Raw genomic sequence first — 18,929 nt, 5'->3', positions numbered from 1 at the left:
AAGACCTTTCCATCTATCTGTTAGCTACTTCTGCTTCTTCCTTTGTGATTTGGTCCCTTTATTGTTATTGGTCCCTCTTCCACAAAGGTCACGTGATACTCTGGCCATCTTAGCAATGCCACCTTTTCAGGTTCTGGTTTCTTGTGCTGTCTGGGGCAGGTGGAGGAAGGTGCTTCATTAGGGTATAGTTACTACTTCCCATCACTAGACGCAGCCAAGCCCAAGAGGGGTCCATGGTCAATTTTACTACAAACACCTAAAATAGCCAAATGACTTATCATACTTTTAATAGCTAAGATTTTTAATGAGAGGGAATATGGGAATAAATAAAATTATGAGCAAATAAATAGTATCAACTAAATCATGTCCATTTGTATTTCTATGGGAAAAAAAGATAGCCAAGAAGAGTTCAGCATTACCCCAATGTCTTGATAGTTATGCTGTTCTGGGAACAATGAGCTAATGGGCAGTCCAAAGTGACCAAGGACAAATGATACTCATGAGAACCCACTTGGAGGCTCAGGGAGGATCAGGTATTCATTGCTCCAGATTCTGTAAGCTTTACTCCCAAGTTAAGTAAAACCTAAACTGGCCAAATTGGTCACCTTCTCCACTTTAGTCACATGCAGAGTATCTCTGCGCGCTCTCAGAAAGGTTTATAAGAACACTTCTCAGTATACCGCTAACACCACCTATCTAAAAAGTATCACTAGCAAATTTTTTTCAGAATATGGGTTGAAGAGAAAATGTTCTCAGCTAGTATTCCTGCCTTCATTGAATATTGAGAATTATACAATAATTGATAACTACCCACTCGTCTTGATTGCTAGGAAGCTCGTAAGTTCTAGAATAATTTTTCTTTTCCTTAGTACTTTGGTTTTGCTCTTTCTTATGTACCACTAGATTTACATCTTGCTGTGCATTATCATTTAACAGCAACCTGCTTCAAAACCTTTTATAGTAGTTGAGGTTTAACTAGGATTCATTTACTTTTATGAAAAAAAAAAAACGTTGAGGGAATAAAACATCAACTGGCTCACTGCATCCCTGAAGCTGGTGAATGATTAGAATAAATAATAATTATTAATTCTGAATTTCCAAATCTCTAATGCATTTCTAATCATATAAAGGGGATAATATATACATTTCCCAAAATGGAAAAAAAAAGCTTTTCAGAGGGTTTCCAAATCAAATAATTTAAAGAAATAAAAATCAACAAATTCAAAGGAAAACGGAAAACTGCAAAGCCTGTTTGCTTGTTTTCTATTCTGGGTCAGTCAGGAGAGTCTGCTAAAGAAAAGGGAAGCAGTACTACGATCATTAAACATACACTAACTCCTGGAAAAACAGATGTCAGGATTCCATGTAAAGAATACGTGCGAAGCAAACCAGCTCATACTGAAACTGCAGCGCAAGACATCAGGTGACAGCGTCTTCCCTCCTGACCCACGTTCGCTGGCTCTCAAGTCCCCACCTCAGTGAGGAGCCACTTGCTCAACTGACATATGGTTTATTTCCCAGCCTTGTCCCAGAGTCACCCTATTCACACCTAATCTGCAGGGGTGACCGGGTGCCCCCACACTGTGTGGTACTCACATTAGGCTGGGACGGTGCCACTGCGTGGTCCGGTTGTTGTGATTGACATAGTAAGTACGTCCCAGGTTGTCCACCTTCTCTTCCCACCCTGGGGGCAAAGGGGGAGGGGGAAGCTCCTCCTGGTGCTGGGAAGCCGAGTCGTTGGAGTCAACAACTTCCCACCCATGCTGTGGAACAAAATTCAATGAAGATTATGAGGTTATTTCTTCAGATGGTGGGGAAGAGCCAGTGTTCTGTGACCTCCTGCCTTGCTCTGCCATGCCCTGGTTCTTGCAATGGTTTCGTGTATCACATTTGGATGAATTTCAAAAAAATAAAAAATAAAAAAAAAATAAATGTAAGTCTCAAAATATTTTGAGCAGTGGTCTTACTCATGCTGCCTGCCAAGAGGACTCCACTGCAGGGAGCCACACAGGTTGGGATATGCAGTCTGGGAAGTCACTTAAGTCACATTATACCCCTGTCATGTTTCCTGTTTGTTATTCTGACCTGAATAACAGGGCTGTAGGAAGCCAATGACCATGGGCCGTGTTACAGCTGAAATTCACTGGACACCTCTTGAGGGTAAAGGTAAGCCATAAACCCAAACGTTCTAACAGAAAGCATGCCCCGCGTGATCGGAAAGCCCAGGGCTCTGATGGTCCCTGGAGGATGGCCCCGAGGCCAGCATAGAGAGGGAGGGAAGCCTCTGCCCTGGTCAGCTCTAATCCCAGGAGCCAGAAGAAGTCTAGAAGCGGCTGCTGCAGCCTCCCCAGGCTCTGCACACAAACAGGCTTCGTGGTACCAGGGTGAGAGTGACATTTTCACCACGCATACTTTAGGCATTAAGTATTGCTTTCCTAACATCCCCTAGTAAAGTCACTGGAAAATTAAGTAATTCACTGGTTACTGCAGTTGGAAGGCAAGAAGAGTGTAAAAAAAATTCCTTGGATTTGAAATAAAAATCTGTTGCTGCACTGACGAAACATCAGCCTCCACCGTGGCCTGCCACCCACTGCAGTCCTCTCCACGTGTGGGAGCTGCGAAGCCAGCAGCCAGCGCCACCTGCGAACACGGCTTGGTACTGGTGGGGGGTTGGTCAGCTTGCCCACAACACATTATTCACGTATCGTGTATATGTGGCAGCTGCAAACAGATGTGGAGACAGCCTCAGAGAGGCCTGTTCAATGGGCACTTGCAGAACAATGATAGTGTGTCCAAGGAAACAGCACTGTCTGAGGCGTGTGAAGAAAAGGTACAAGGGGACCCATGGCACAGGTATGTGACCAGAAAGCTGAGAGGCCACTATGCCAGGAGGGCAAAAAAGTAAATTGCTCTGGACAACTAATTTCAAAATGGTATTTCCAGAGGAGAGCTCTTCTAATGCAGGCTATCACCTGTGGGTCAAATGAATAAGAAATGGAGAGAGACCTTCCGAATCACCTTAGCCCCCCTCTGAGGCAGCTTCAGGTACAACAAGGAATTTAGGGAGAGCTAAGAGCCCAAAGCAACAGCCGCCCTGGCGAGTGAGGGGAGTCTTGGGGCAGAGGGCTGTCCACAGAGTATTCTACACTGTCCAAGGACCCACTGTCCAGTTAGTGTCATAGGAGAAAAAAAGCTCAACTTTACTAAAATACACTGGTAGACCACCAAAAATGTATCTGGGGAAACTAAGTGTTCTCATATTTAACTTTCTAAACTTCTCTCCTCTTTCAATGACAAAGCCTCGCAGTGGAATGTCAGGGCACTGAGCCAGGAAGGCAGGCCAGGGCCTGCGGCTCCCTGCATACCTCCATGTCGTCCGTCTGCTCACTGTTCTCGTCATCTTGACCTCCGTTTTTCGGCATGTAGGCCATTTTCAGCCGCAAAAATCCCTTCACTCGAGATTTATGACTGCGTAAAGGGAGAAAATTGGTCATAAAGGATATGGCTTGCTTACATCCTTCCTGCTTACAGGGACTGCTGAAATTTTCCCCCCAAGAAACCAGTGCCTGAAGCCAGCAGGACAGCACCCTGCCACGTCCACCCCAAGCCTCACCTTCTTGGGCGGAGAAGAAAATCCTTAAATGTATAGGGTCGCTCCATGGTTGGATCTTCTGTCTATGAGAAGAAAAAGTAAGTTAGGCTTCCATGCTCCTGACAGTTTTGTGTTTTGGAGACAGAAATCTGGGTTCTAGAGAATACGTTTTCATACTTTAGAACATGGCCAAGGTGAAAGGAAGCTGGTTCCTCCACTGGTACTAGATGATTGATTAAGAATTTGATAGGACACGAGGTTTTGTCTACTTAAGATCCACTAGATGTCACTATCCACATCGGGTTTTAGGAGCCAACCCCTGCCACAGACAAATGACAAAATTATAGCCGTTGCTGCCAAGTGTAATTTCTAACTGCAGGGTGCGGCCTCAATCTCAGGGAGTCGATCAGCTTCAGAGAACCAAGGGTCACTGGTGTCTTATTTTCCCTTGTGACTCAAGAAATCTAAATGTAGAGGCCTCAAGACCTAATTTTTGAAGGCAACTTTATTTCTTGTATTAAAACATCATGTCATTAGCCTAAGAGAATTGACAGATTTATCTCCAGCACAGAGACCAAGGAGTACTACCAACTGATCCTCTCCTGGGACTTACTTTTCAAAGCTAGGAACTTTAAAATGAGATGAAATCTGTTCATATGAAAAGAAATCAGTATTCACTTTATTGTATGAAGTTGTCTGTCCTAACGAAGCAGGACATTGGGAAACATAAGTGTTACTATTATTTTAAAGGATTTTAAAATACATTTCTAGTTGTAGATACACACAACACCTTTGTTTATTCTATGTGGTGCTGAGGATTGAACCCAGTGCCTCACACGTGCTAGGCAAGCGCTCTGCCACTGAGATACAGCCCTAGCCCTGCTACTTATTATTTTAAAAAAATACTACACTGTAAAACCTCAAATATCTAGACCCTTCAATTAAATGCAATTTAAAATACTTTTATAGCAAGAGACAAACCAGAGTACAATGATTTAGTACACAAAGGATGTGTATGTGCAAACTATTATATTTGAAATGGTATCAGCTGACGTCATTCCTTGCTTTAACCTCTCAATAGCTTCCTATTTGTCTCGTAATAAAATTAAAACTCCTTCCTATGACCTACAAGGTATATGACTGGGTTTTTAATTACCTGTATCCTCATTATGAACCAGTCTTCCTGACCACTCCTCATACTCCAACCATCCTGGCCTCATCTGTCATCTGTGCCAATCACATCTAATCCTGCTGTAGTAGGACCCAGCCCCTGGCAGGTCTTTCTGCTGGACAGCTGACTCCAGATGGCCTGGCTGTCTCCATCTGCCACCTCACCCCCAGAGCCCTCATCTTAAACTGTCACCATGGAGCCTACCTCGTCTTCCTCTATTGTTCCGCTCTCCTTTATCTTCCCCTATCGCTATCTGAAATTATCCTGTACTCTTGTTTATTGATGAGTTTATCATCCATCTCTTCTAGGATGTAAGCCCATGAGATCAGAGACTTGAATGTGCTCACCCTGGATTGCTGGTGCCAAGAGCATTGCTTGGCGCTCAGCAGGCAGAGATATAAATCCATTTGCTCTATCAAAACTACTGAGGCCCTGAAATTCTAGTGTATCATTGAACAAAGTCAATTATATTCTCTAGTCTGTTCTTAGTTAAGATAGTAAATCGAAATCAGACATTTTGTTCTTAGTTAAGATAGTAAATCGAAATCAGACATTTTGGGAACATTACCCATAATGGAACATTCAGTAATCAAGAATTCTACTTCTGGTATTCCTTCATTTTTTCATTTATTCAAGCAACAAACACTTCTAGAGCAGTGACGGGTGGCTATGACACAGTCCTGGCCTGGGGATTCAGCTGCACGGGTGGGGCCGTCACAGTGCAGGGGGCTCTGTGCTCCACACATCCACTGACATGGGGCCGCTACAATCTCTAAGACTTAGGGTGGAGGGAAAAGACTGGCTCTGACTTGGAGATGGAAATGGTTTTGGGGTGAGTGGGCAGGTTGTGGCAGGTGGAGAAGTGGGAGGAAGAACAGCACAACCTCGGGGAACCCACAGCATGAGCACAGCTTACAGGATCTTAGCACAAGGACCTGGGAATAGAGGAGAGAGCAAGGGAGTGAGCGGGGAAGAGCAGCACTCAGCAGACTCAGAAGTGAATCTGTGCACACACCATGTAGTTCAAACACCAGCACCTCACAGATCGAGCGGTCTGTGCCCTGGCTTTGTGTGGCCCAGAGGGTCCTTACCTCTCTGTGCTCCAATGTCCTCATCTACAAAATGAATCAGTGACTGGATCTTAAGAGAGTTGTTGGGAAGGTTAAGTCGGTTAGTTGTAGTGGCTTACCACAGTCTTAAGGTGCCTACCACACCTAACAAGCTTGGCCATTACTGCCATGAGTCAATTCTACATTTTCATGTCACAGGAGTATTGCCAACTCAATGCTGGGCAACAAGAGGCAGGGCACTAAAGATGAAAATGAAATTCTCCAGCCTGAACAGGATGGTAACCATGTAGATAACTACATGCATTTATCCAGGTCACAACCTGCTCATGCTCCCTGGAGAGAGCCAGGTGGGGATCCCAGGAGGGTACCAAGGATGCTCCTAGTGAGAAGCCATCACAAATAGATGCAAATTCAAAAGAATATACCCTGCTGTCATCCTAAAGAGGACAGTTGCTTTAGCAAAAAGTACAGTCACTATGACACATGGTGAGATAAATTATTTTTGCAGGCAAATGGACAGGGGGAGGGTCTCCTAGGTCTTCAAACTCAAGATCTGCCTGCAACCACCAGAAGCTCCCAAGCTTCAGGCTACTCCTGTCCCCCACACCCTTGACTGTGCCTAGGCACACTGATGCTGGGGTGGGGTCCAGCACTATGAACAACCTGCCAATTGTTGGACAGGTAATCTCTCCCTGGTCTTAAGTTTCCTCATCTGGAAAATATACTTGGGAATACATAAATACCCTTCAACTCCCTCCACATTCCATGACACTGGATTCTGCACACAAGAGAAGGATCAGTTGCCACGAGCTGTAAATAGAAAAGGGGTGAAAGAAGGTTGACCACCTTGGCTACCCTCAAGTACTAAACAGCAGCTAGGACAGCACCCTGAAAATGCTTTTTACTTTGGGAAGAGCTAAAGGTCAGAAGTTAGCCATAGCTGCACCAAGCAGCACTTGACTGAGGTGGGAGACGGGAACATTCTAACAAGAGCACTCTGCCCCCGGGCACTGCCCACAGAGGTGGGGTTTTTGGCTGGGCAGAGGTGGGAGGGCTGGGGTCTCTAAAGGCAAGGGAGCTACAACTGAGCAAGAAGAAGAAAAAGCTCAGAAGCACAGTGAGAAAACCCCATCAGAATTTAATTCTGTTGTTAATACAAGCCCCAGAGTTATTTTTATCCCTAAATAATTGGTAGATACGACTAATCAAATACTCTATGAACTTTTAAGTAATTATGCACTGAATTTAGCAAACAAATGTGAAAGCGCAGTTTAAAACAATCAACAAACACGTACAGTTACAGCTATCTAGGTTTGCTCGGGTGCCCAGAGTAGGAAACAAGAGATACTGCGTTTAAGCTGCAGGCGACAGGACCTGCAGGCACAGCCTTCCATTTCTGCTGCTGCCAGCATCTCCTAGGTAACACGCATGTCAGCCCAGCCACCAATGCCTCTGCTTAGGAGCACTGGACCAGCTCTGGGGCTCTGTCACAGAGCTGGATGGAAACTTGGTCTCATCTGTGCATGCACCCTCGTTCTATGGAAAGCACTCTCATTCTAGGAAGACATACTATCTTGGTTAAGGTTAATAGGCAACTCACCCATCTCCCACATAGCAGTCAATAAAGCCTGCAGAGCCCTCTTCTAAACCTGACCTTTGGAGACTTCTTAGAGTAAGTCTTCAGGTTTCCTTAATTCTCTGACCTACATAAAGGGTCAGCCTACCAATCCTATTTGCCCTTCCCTGGCTCCCCCTTCTTTTACTCCTCGCCTTGATATGAAATAAAATGGAAAAGAGGTATTAAAGATGAGCAGTTAATCTGGAATAAAGCAAGGGAAACAGAGGTGAATCCTACTTCCTGTCTACTTTTCCCACAAATAAAACAGGAGGATTGAGTCTCACAACCACACATGAAAGTGAACCACAATTCCAAAATTTTCTTCCTGCATCTGGAAGTATCTGGTAAGAACCAAGCATTGGGGAATCCATGATCAGAGGGGGAAAAGGCAGCTGAGAACTGAGGCACTGTGTTTCTACCATGTGGAACCCAGGATTCCACTACCTCCCTGCCCACCTCTTGGTTCCCAGCTCCCTCCTCCCCGTCTTCTGGCAGAGTGGCAACTTGGACTTGCACCAATGGCCCACAGGCCCAGCAGGACCCTTAATTAACCCAGGTACCCAGCTCCTGGCAGTGGGCTGTGGAGGAGTACGTGGGTCAGCTCCACAATGCCGAAGAGCCTGTTCGCCTGTAGGCCTCCACCCAGGAGCTGCCGTTAGGTGAGCCCAGCAAGGGAGGCTAAGCAAACCCTCAAGTCTGCCTGGGAGGCATCTCTAGGACAGGAAATTCATGACTGAAAATGGGGACACTGGAAGAGCCACGCCTCAGAATCTGAAAGTGAGTTTTTACATTGTAAACACCAATATCCACTGGCAACCACAGCGACAGGCCTCTAGAGTTAACAAGGAAGAGTTCGTCAACAACCATCAGTTATGTGGCCTCCAAGATGTCCTTTTCCAAATCACACACAAAACATAAAACAGAATATTCAAATTATCAAAAACAATTTCCTAACAATCATGAGAGTCTACCCCAAATCCACTTTCCTGTCTCGACCCTTGCTCATCCCTTTCCTGGTTTAGATGAGGGGTGTCACTGAGGGCTGGCAACATCTGCAAGCAGAAAGAAGCAAGCAAGGCAGAGACAAGCAGCTTGGGAGGCTGGGGAAGGAGGATCACAACTTCAAAGCCAGCCTCAGCAGAAAGGCGCTAAGCAACTCAGTGAAACCCTCTAAATAAAATACAAAATAGGCCTGGGGTATGGCTCAGTGGTTGAGTGCCCCTGAGTTCAATCCCTGGCACCCCTTTCCCCCTCAAAAAAGAGAAGGGCTTATAATTTCTTGGCCAACAAGACAAGGCCTCATTCCAGGCTTGAAATGCCTTAAAATAAATAAGTGAATAACACGTCAGCATGAAGGAACAGGCAATAATACAGATTTGGAAAACATCCAAAATGCAAAGCCCTTCCTTATCTAAGTTAAATATATTTGGTATGGTACATATGTAGAATTGGAGAGAGACAGCCTCAGGTGAGGGAAAAGAAATGAAAACTCCCACCTGTGGTAGTGAGAACTCTTATCTGAGGAAAGAAGAATCTAGAATCGGGCACTTTTGACCTAAGTCAGGGATCTCGGGTTTGATTTTCCCATGTGCCATTCCATGTGGCAGCCCACTTGCCACGTATGGCTCCTTAAGCTTAAATCTTGATTAAAATGAAGTAGAATTATAAATTCAGCTCCCAGGCACAGCCACATTTCAAATGCTGAACTCGAAGGTGTGGCTCCTGTAATGGAGGCACCTGGCCACACCACAGAGGAACTTGTTTCACTGAACCATCTTCAAAAACTATGTCCTATCTATACATGGATATTTGTTGAAGGAATGAATTCTCCAGCAGAGAGAATAGTCCTACAATCAATAGTCCTACACCCAGGTTCCTTACTCCCTGAAAAGGCTTGGGTGAGCTGGCAGGGGCCACTGGACCACCATGTCCTTGTTTCCAATAGCTTCCTTCTGGACTGATAAGACAGCTGGAGCACTTTTTTAGATTGATATTTTCTTTTATCCAAACCTTGGTCCTTCTGACAAATATTGAATCTATGGGTCATAGATGATCTTTTTTGACAATGCTTACGGAGCCACCAAGAAGAGAGCAGACATTATTCATTCCTAAAACAGACTCCAATGCTAGTTTCTATGTTACACACTCACACTCGAGCATTATCAGATTCAATTAATGACACTCTGCAATTTTTCCCTAAGTATGCTTCACGTATGATCAAATACGTACAGGAAAGCACCTCAAATCCTGGGACCAGAAGCCATGCCCTTTCAGAATATGCTACTTGGGATCCATGACCACAAGGAAGATAAAGAACGTAACCTGAGTCCTCTCTTGTGGTCTTTGTGGTTCATTCCCCTGAATGGAGTTGGCTCAAAAAGCTAGTCACCCTGGAGTATGGGGAGGATGGAGGTCGGCTGCAGGCTGCTCTTCGGGCACATGCATAACTAGGAGGATCCATCATTCCATCCACATAGCTCATGTTGGAGTACACATCCACTCCAGGGGCTTACTGTCCCACCCTCTTTAATCTGGTATCAATTCTCCCCTGAGCCTCATACGGCTTTCTTCTTTCAAAGCTCACACTAAGAAAGCTATAAGCCTCAAACGGGGTAAACACTAGCTAAGACACACAGCAGGTGGGCAATGCAGAGACTTGGGGAAATGAACATCAGGGGAGACCCACCATTCGAAATCCCAAGGTGAAGTCTATTCCCTTTGCCGACTTGGTCTCTTGAAGAGAAACATTCTTCTGTTCTCTGGAAGCTATGGCCCAACCTTTCAAAACCAGCCACCAGCAAATCACTCAAACAGGGCTTAATGGTACATGGTTAAATATTTAACTTATGCCTTTTATAAGCATCTTAGCAAGGGTGTGGTTTGTTACTTTAGGGAAAGAGCACTTGGGGGCACCCAAAGAACCAAACACCACTGTTTAAAATCATGACAAGATTATAGCTTCATCTGAAGAGTGCGAGTAGAAACCTAGAGATGCAGGAATGCAGAGTCTTTCCCCACAACACACGAGACATTCATATCCTCTCAATGTGAACCAATGAAAATAATATATATATATATTTTTTTGATGACTTAGGAATTGGTCTCATGGAGAAACCTCCCCTCTCCCCTCTCACACACACACCCCTTCCTGAGGCACCTTGGAGCTTCAGGTTTTTAAGTAGAAACAAAAAATATTGCAATGTTATCACTTCTGCTCCTGTCCTCGGGGAGGGAATGCATTTGATCCCTTTCTCCCATAATAGGTTCCGTGAGTGAGCAGGAGTCAACTGCTTGCTAGCACATTCCTTCCCAACATCTCCTCACAGCTTCCTCAGGAAGATCCAGCCTTGGCATTTAACGTACAGGAATGGCCCCAGTCTGCACACAGCGGGAGGCTTGCGCTAGGTGGTTTAAGTCATTATAGTTTATGGACTATTTATGCTACGCACTCAAAGCACTGAGAAAACACAGCATCCTTGTAAGGCAGAAATATTTGACTCTCTTCTCACAGCTCCTACTTATGTTATTTTGTGCTGCCCAGGGAAAGAAGGCCAGGAGGAGATGGAACAATCTGGAAAGCTGAAGTGGAATATGGACTATCTACCTCCACCAGGTCTGGTCCCACACTGTATCTACTGCCTCGGGTTGCAGGCGACATCCCCAAAAGCAGTTATAGCAACAACCTCAACTGTTTTGCCCATCTGAGCACAGAGGAAAGCCAGTGGCCACACATGTGGTAGCGCGGTGCACTTTCTAACGCTAAGGCAGGGTTTCCAGGGGTCAGGCCGCTCAGAATCTCTTCCGTCTCCATGCCGACTAAGAAAGCTGTAAGCCCAACTGGGTAAACACAGCTAAGACACACAGCAGGTAGACTTCCAGACCCAGGGAAATGAATAGCAGCAGAGACCAAAGGGTGGATCTGGGAGCAAAGATAGCAAGTAACAAGAGGAGGGGCTTGACATAAGGAGATGTCCCTTCTGTGATGCACAAAGGTAGAGGAGTTAAAGAGCAGAAAAGAGTTGGAGCTGGGGAGGCTGACATGAGTTCTCATGTGACTCAGACACACAGGATCTTACAACTAAGAGAGCCTCTGTCCATCCCGTCATAGGGCCCACCTTCTAACCAGGAAGAGGGCGCGGCTGTGGCCTCTCAGTGGTGGCGAGGGATGCCACTCTGCAACACACCAGCTGGAGGCAATTAGGAGCCTCTACCCTCAGCATGCAACACAGACATGTAGCTGTCCTTACCGGAAGGTGATTAAGGGGCACGTCCACCTGGCCCAGGAAGTCGTCTCGTGTCTGTAAAGAAGAGAGCAAGCGGTTAATGCTGCCAGTTATTCAATGAATGTCAGTAAAACATTCTTTAAAAAAAAAGTTTCATTGTAAAAAGAGACAGAGGTTCAGAGCCTGACCCTGAATGCGGTGGGGACTGAAGGCAGAGGGCCAAGGTGAGGCATAGAGAGCAGTCACCAGGAGACCCGAGAGCAGAAAACACTGTGCATCTTGTCTTCGGCTGTCTGAGACATTGGTTGGCATTTACTACCAAACAGGATATTAAGGAATCATCTGTCAGCGTTGTGAGCATGTGGGCACTCAGGGACATGAACATGGAAGGCCACTGAGCGGTTGGGAGTAGAGCTGGGCCCATTTTAAAAGGAAGGTAGTACAGAGATGCTGGGAACATTTTAACAACTATTTATCCTGCACCATAAACCCAGGGCTTCCTGAGAGCTGAGTGTCTAGAGAAAAGAGTACATAGCTTAGTTATGAATAAATCTTATGAACCACAGATCCTCAAAGATGAACGCCTTTTCAATCCAGTAAGTACACTGCTTGAAAATTTGGGGATCAAGTCCTATAATTTTTGAACATGCCAAACCCCTCCCTCTCTCATCCACCACACGGCATGTTCATTCCTGACTTACATGGGACCCAGGTAGAATTCATTAGGAGATACACGTTGGACCTCTTTCAGGCTCTGGGAGTGACCAGGGAAGTCATAACTCAGGTTCATGAGTCTCTGGCCTGGACTACAGGGTGTCTCACAGCTGTGTCCACACCAGGTCTCACATTACAAGGTTTACAGAGTGGCCTCTGGTGTTCAGATGACCAGAGGTGCAAATCAGAACAGGACTCCTGCCACTCCTATAGAAATATGTAGCATACTGAAACATACACTCAAAATGCATAAGATCTGGAGAGTTCCTCACACGTCATCAAACCCATTCCACAGCTAGTTGAGGAAAAGCCAAAGGGGAGCCCAGCTTGCCTCACTCTGAATCCTGGGTCCTTACTTTCACTCTGCTGATTTACTCAGAAATATTCTAATTTGCAGAAACTACTTTCCAACTGTACTTGAAAACAACATTCTCTTCTTTCACTTAGTGGAGCAGTAGATAAATATAAACAAGATCTTTTGAAATGATTTGCTCCAGGCTTAAGAATTTCCTTTTAGATAGTTTAAACATTTTGATTAACTGGAAAACCATCTCTGCTCTAAACGACGCATGAAGGATAATGAGAAATCAAAGTCAGAGCTGGTGGGGTGCTCGTGAAGAATGAGATGAGCTCCTGAGCTCTTGAGACTTTCAGAACTTTTCTCAGTTCTCTCTGCCACAACCCACCATGGGGAGGCCTCCTCTAACAGAAGACTATAAGGGAGGCGCCGATCAGTTCCTTACATTTTACCCAGAGCAGCAGTCAGCAGAAGGCCCGGAAAACAACAGCTTTGCTCCCCAGGGACTCACGCCAGTGTTAGTCCTCCGTTGGGCTGGTTTCACTATAGTTTTAAAACTGGTATAAATGTCAGCACCATCATACAAGAAATGGAAATTTGTTGCCTATTGGCCATAAGTTGTGTGTCTACCTAATATGAGCAGACTGGTATTGTCACCACCCCACCAATCCTCTTCTTCCTCCTCCAGTCACTGCTGATGTAGGAAGTCACAGAATGTGACTGATCATCAGAAGACAATATCATTAAAGCTACTCATGAGTCATGAACCTAAGTGCATTTTTCCCCCCGAAGTGCGTTTCAGCAAAAATTCACAAAACATCTAGGTGCCATGTTGCTTTACTAGGGAGATGTCTGGGTTCTAAACTGATAACATGAGTTAAGCTCTGCCAGACACCTAAAGAGAGGAGGCCGACATTGACGGTGCAGCAGCAAACCCTGCCAGAGTGCTCACCCTACTCAACGCTTGGTGCCAAAGCTGTGGCGCATCCTGGAGCAGCCCAGGAGGCAGGCACCATTATCTCACCCATTTTATAGACAGGAAGCTCAATGGTGAGTGACCTGCCAAGTTCCTGACAGGCTGGCTCCCAGGCTGCTCTAAACCCACACTCTGCCGCATCTCAGTGAGTGGCAAGAGAGCAAGGCGAGTACTGGCCCTGGGCTTCTCCCCAAATGCTGGCTTTCAAGGGTGAGGAAAGGGAACTCGGAAGACAGCAGTCTCCTGCAACTTTAGGAGGTTCTATTACAGAGATTTCTGGGTATATGGTCTCTCACTCCACCAGCTCCTTTTCTCCAATGAAACAGTTTGCTGAATTCCCCGAGGTACTGTGAGGCTGGGAAACCCGCTCCTGCCTTATCAAGTTTCCTTGTCACATTGGAAAAACAATTTCTAACACAGTCAAAGATAAAGGAACCTCCCCACCAAAGGGAGGAGAAGGCTGTTATTTACATCAAGGAAGATGGAAATAAAATTAAATAGTTTATTTAAGAAATAAATTATTATTTATTAAATTATTATTTTTAAATAAAACAGGAATCAAGCCCCAAATAATGCCGGCTCAAAATGAATGGGGTTAAAGCAACATTCCACAAGTCAATGGAAGATGCGTTTGGCCAAGAGGCGTAGGTTTCAAAACATCCTTTTGCTGCCAAAACTGGAGAAAGTTTAGGAAATAAAGTGTTTAGGCTAAACATGACGTGAATTTTTACAAACGGCTTCAACACTGCAGAAGAGCTGTCGTGGGATGAGGGAGGACAAGAGAGCTCTCCTGGAGGACTTGTCATGAGAAGATGTGCAGGAGTGTGGCAGTGGGGGGGATACCTCTGACACCTCTGTGTGATGGTCAGCTGTCAGGAATGGCATGACAGGCAGAGGGTTCTGACTGGGGCCCTGAAGAGACAATATCTAAGGCCCTCTCAACTATCTTAAGATGTCACTTACCAGAGTGTGACATTTTATACCAATGTTATAAAAAACAGATAAATTTTTAGTAGTTAGTATTATAAAATTGTTTCCAAACATCATGTTAACTATAAGAAGCTACAAATTAACTTGTGAAGTGAATACTGGCATTTCTTGTGGTGATTTTAAAGTGGTAAGACACTGAATTTCAGCCTCCACTACCTGCCATTCTGTCCTCCAGGGTGAAAACACTGCAGGATAGTAACACAATTATACAGGTTCCCTTCTGCTGAGCCATCGGATTACTTTTCCAATTTAATGACCATGTCCAGTGGCGCTTCTGACATGTGTCACGTAAGGTGAAACAAAAATCCATGTTCCATTAATGAAAAAGTGAAACACACACACATCAAACAGTGTCTCTTGGAGTTTGCTCACTACACACTGATGGACTATGTTCAGGCCCACTCCTCCCCATTTCAAAACCAATGATTCTCCTAAGTCAGAAGGAAGGACAGCAGGGTGTGCCACGTCATGCAGAGGGGTGCTGCCGCTGTACGTGAAGGCCAGAGGCCCTGGGACCAGGACTAGCACCACAGTTCCCAGGTAGCTCCTGGGCTCTTCCCCAGACTCCCCAGCGAGCACTGGTCAGAGCCACCAGCTGTGAAGTGGACACCACCAGGCTTATCTGTCCTCACACCACACACGTGACCCAACTTCTCAACACACCCATCAGAAGGACCACAGAGTCTCTGATCTTTGGGTCAGAGCTGGGCTTGAAGGATGGAAGGCCAACGTCATCACACACGAGGACTCCATTACCCGGTTCCTTCCAGCACAGGCCATGGCAACAGCAGCAGCAAGGCCAGGCATGGTGTGAACTTCCCACTGAAGCCAAGAAGTAGGGAAGGAGGCTGTGGAGGGAGAAAAGTACCAGCCCAGCCGCTAGGATGGTGGCCCACAATCACACTGGGGCTGCAGAGCTCCTTAGGCAAAGGGTATCAAAAAGTATGGGCAATTCTTGGGGAAAATGACCCATGAAGTACTACAGCTATGGATCAAGGCAGTGTTGGGTTTTTTTTTTTTTTTCCCGCTCCTGTACCAGGGATTGAACCCAGTGGCATTTTACCACTGAGTCACATCCCTATCCCATTTTTTATTTTGGGACAGGGTCTTGCTATGCTGCTAGGGTTGCCCTTGAACTTGCAATCTTCCTACCTCAGCCTCCTAAGTTGCAGGGATTACAGGCATGAGCCACCATACCTAGTAGGGAACTGTTTTTGAAGCTGTAAACTGCAACCCCACAAGTGGTTTACAAAAAAGTATTTTTTTCTTTTTACTGTTGTTGGCCCTGGGTTCCATTCCCTTGTGCATGCTAGGCTAGCACCCAGCCCCTATTTTTAAAAATGAAGTATAAAAGAACAGAAAAATATCAATGCCTTAACATGAAATACAAGTACTATTTTGAAAACCTTATTTCAGTTACACACATACAAAAATGTGTGTGCTAAGAACCGATCCAGAATGAATCTTTTTTGTGTGTCCTATCATCAAAACAATCTGAGACTAAAAATACATAGTCTCTTTAGCGGTTGTGGCATGGGAAGTACCTAAGTGGCACAGATGATTCCTCCTAGACCCTCATCCCTCAGTAAAGTGAGAGACCAGCATCCTCATCACAGACAAAAGGAAAGAGAACCCTCATCTGTCTCTCCCTCTGCTCAACAGGCAGACACAATGGCCTCCATCAAGGAGGCTGCAGGGAGGAAGCCTCCACCATACAAGTCCCAGATTCACCACTGGGGCCTCGGGTTTCAAGATAAACAGCTGTGAGATATGTCATCAGTTACTGTCAAATGATAATCCTGTTACATTCCACTAAAACTAAAGAAAAGTGCCACAATGAAATGTTCTGAATGCTCATGCACTTACCAAAACTGACTTCACAGACCCCAGAACACAAGGCCAAGCAAGTCTCAGTTTTTTTTTTTTTTTTTGTTGTTGTTGTTTGTTTTTAAATCCACATGGGTAGACATTTCATTATGGCTTTCACACTACCATCTCCCCTGCCATTTAGTCTTGAAAGGAAGGATTGAAATCTGCCATTCACTAAAACACTGAGGTGTGTCCTGGAGACACTGATTCTTATTTATATCAACAAACAAGACTCCCATGTCAACAAAACCTCAGGACACAGGACTTTTACAAGTCCCAGGAACACCATGCCAGGCGTGCAGGCAGAACTTCTCCTGGCTGCCTGCGTCTGCTGTCAAGAAGACCATCTACTTTAAGAGAAGCTTTTTTAGGGGAAATTCAGAAGATAAAAACAGAAGGTCCAGGGAGATAGAGCAAGGTCCAACTGTCCTGGCAGAGAAGGGAGCAGTCCTGCAATCGCAGTCTGGCTCTGGTCTGGGGCCCAACCAGGCATGTAAACTGTGTTGAGAGAAGATTTTCTTAGGTGGGCTCAAATGCGTCCCTGTTGTTCCAGGTGTCCAGCTATGAGGGATACAATGTGCCTGATGGGTCCCCTCTCTGGGTGGGTGGAAGTGGCTCTAGAATAAGCTCTAGAACACTCAGTCCCCACCCCTGAACTCCAAATATAAGCATGTTTCCATTTGTAGGGTCAACAGATGGCAGGAATGACACTTTTTTGCAAACAGAAACATTTGATAATCAGAATTTAATACCCAGTAAACTCGAGGGGTGCGAATGCTGGGTAAGAATTTTGGGAACTAGACTCAAAACCTCGAGAGACCTGCAGAGCTCAGAATCTCCTTAGCTCCTGCAGGGAGGGGGCAGCCACAGTCAGACTGCACTTAGCACATCTTACTCTGGACAATCTATTTCCATTGCTCAGTGGCCACAGGGGGCAAGGGTCTTGCACTTCTGGGTAGAGCAGCCCCACACAAGCCATGGATACAGACACTGGCATGAGCAGCATGCTGCAGGAATCTCCAGGGGGAAGTATCTCATTCAGCCTGAGGTCATGGTTGGGATGACTTTAGAGAGAATGTAAGGGGCATGCTGAAGGGCAGATGGGGTGGGTGGGTGGGGTGAGGAATGAACTGCAGAAGCATCAGGCTCAAACCGTGAGTGCAGAGGAGGCCTGTGGCATGGAAGTCAGGCCACTGGGGGAAACGGAGCAGTGGGGGGTGGGGAGAAGTGGAAGCTGGATCCTAAGGGTCCCATGGGGCTCACTTACATGAAGAGACAAAAGATTTTAAACTATGTAATAGTTTGGATATGAGGTATTGCCATGTGTGTGACAATGAGAGAATGTTCAGAGGTGAAATGATTATGAGAGCTGAAACCTAATCAGTGGATTAATCCACTAGAATGGATTAAATGGAGGTTGGGGCTAGAGGAAGTAGATCATTGGGGGTATGCCTCTGGGGTTTATATTTTGTCCCTGGTGAGCAGCGCTCTCTCTGCTTCCTGGCCGTCATGTCCTGAGCTGCTTTCCTCTGCCACACCTCAGACCCAGAGCTATGGAGTTGGCTGACCGTGGACTGAACCTCTCAAACCATGAGCCAAAATAAACTTTTCCTCTTCTAAGTTGTTCTTGCCGAGTCTCTGGGTCACAGTGACGCAAAGCTGACTAATACAACTGGTAAGGACTGCATTTTAGGAGGGTTGCCTGCTTGGGGGCACCCACGTTGAGGGGTCACCATGAAGGTATGGCTCCTCAGGAAGAGGAAGGCATGGCACCCACCCAGAAGAGTCCACTCCTAGGCTCTCCTGTCAACAGGGCAAGGGTGTCAGCAAGGTCCTGGGCCCAGTGCCATCAGTAATCCTCAGCAACCAATGTCCCCGACTTGCTGTTGATGTAAAGCAAACATGAAGACCATAGAAGAATAAGTGCAAATAAGGGGACAGTGGGATCGACTGCTGCCCTCTCCAGGCAGTAGGGTATCGGGAGCCCACACGGTCTGTCACCTACACCGTCACCTACACGTTCATCACCTTTGCTTCCTTCCCTGTCCGGTGGGAGGCGTCCTCCTCTCCAGCCCAGACATGCTTACTGCTTGTCACCCTTCAAGGTTCTGGGGCAGGACCTGGTGTCACAATTATCTGCACAAAATCTCCAGGGCAAAGCCACCGAAAGCTTCTTATAAAGCTATTGTATTTGTAAAAAAAATAACGCAAATGTGAAAAAAAACCCCAAAAAACCCCTGAAGCACAATGTCATTCTCTTACTGCCTCCTGGTGAAAATTAAATTTGATGAATAAACTAAAAAGATTTTAATGAACATAATTTGCTAAAAAATAAGCATTCTCATACATTCTGTTTGTTACAAAGCAAACTAATCCGAGACTGAATTTGGAAGTTTATTTAAATGAAA

The 18,929-nt window shown here is 45.7% G+C and overlaps 1 protein-coding gene across 10 annotated transcripts in view; it reads right to left on the bottom strand.

Moving 5' to 3' along the window:
• The window catches only part of NEDD4L (NEDD4 like E3 ubiquitin protein ligase), a 303,382-nt gene that overhangs the window by 62,926 nt on the left and 221,527 nt on the right, over positions 1-18,929 (bottom strand). For all 10 annotated transcript variants that reach the window (XM_081263107.1, XM_081263099.1, XM_081263098.1 and 7 more), the window contains 4 exons: positions 11,699-11,749; positions 3,614-3,675; positions 3,366-3,468; positions 1,597-1,763 (listed from right to left, as the gene is read on the bottom strand). In XM_081263107.1, the coding sequence (XP_081119233.1) occupies positions 1,597-1,763; positions 3,366-3,468; positions 3,614-3,675; positions 11,699-11,749 (383 nt within the window). The remainder of the gene's footprint in view (positions 1-1,596; positions 1,764-3,365; positions 3,469-3,613; positions 3,676-11,698; positions 11,750-18,929) is intronic.

Source organism: Spermophilus citellus, assembly GCF_964194105.1.
Source record: "Spermophilus citellus genome assembly, chromosome: 12".
In the NCBI taxonomy this organism is placed as follows: domain Eukaryota; kingdom Metazoa; phylum Chordata; class Mammalia; order Rodentia; family Sciuridae; genus Spermophilus; species Spermophilus citellus.
The sequence above is the reverse complement of the archived record's forward strand: the minus strand, read 5'-3'. Positions and strand labels throughout refer to the sequence as shown.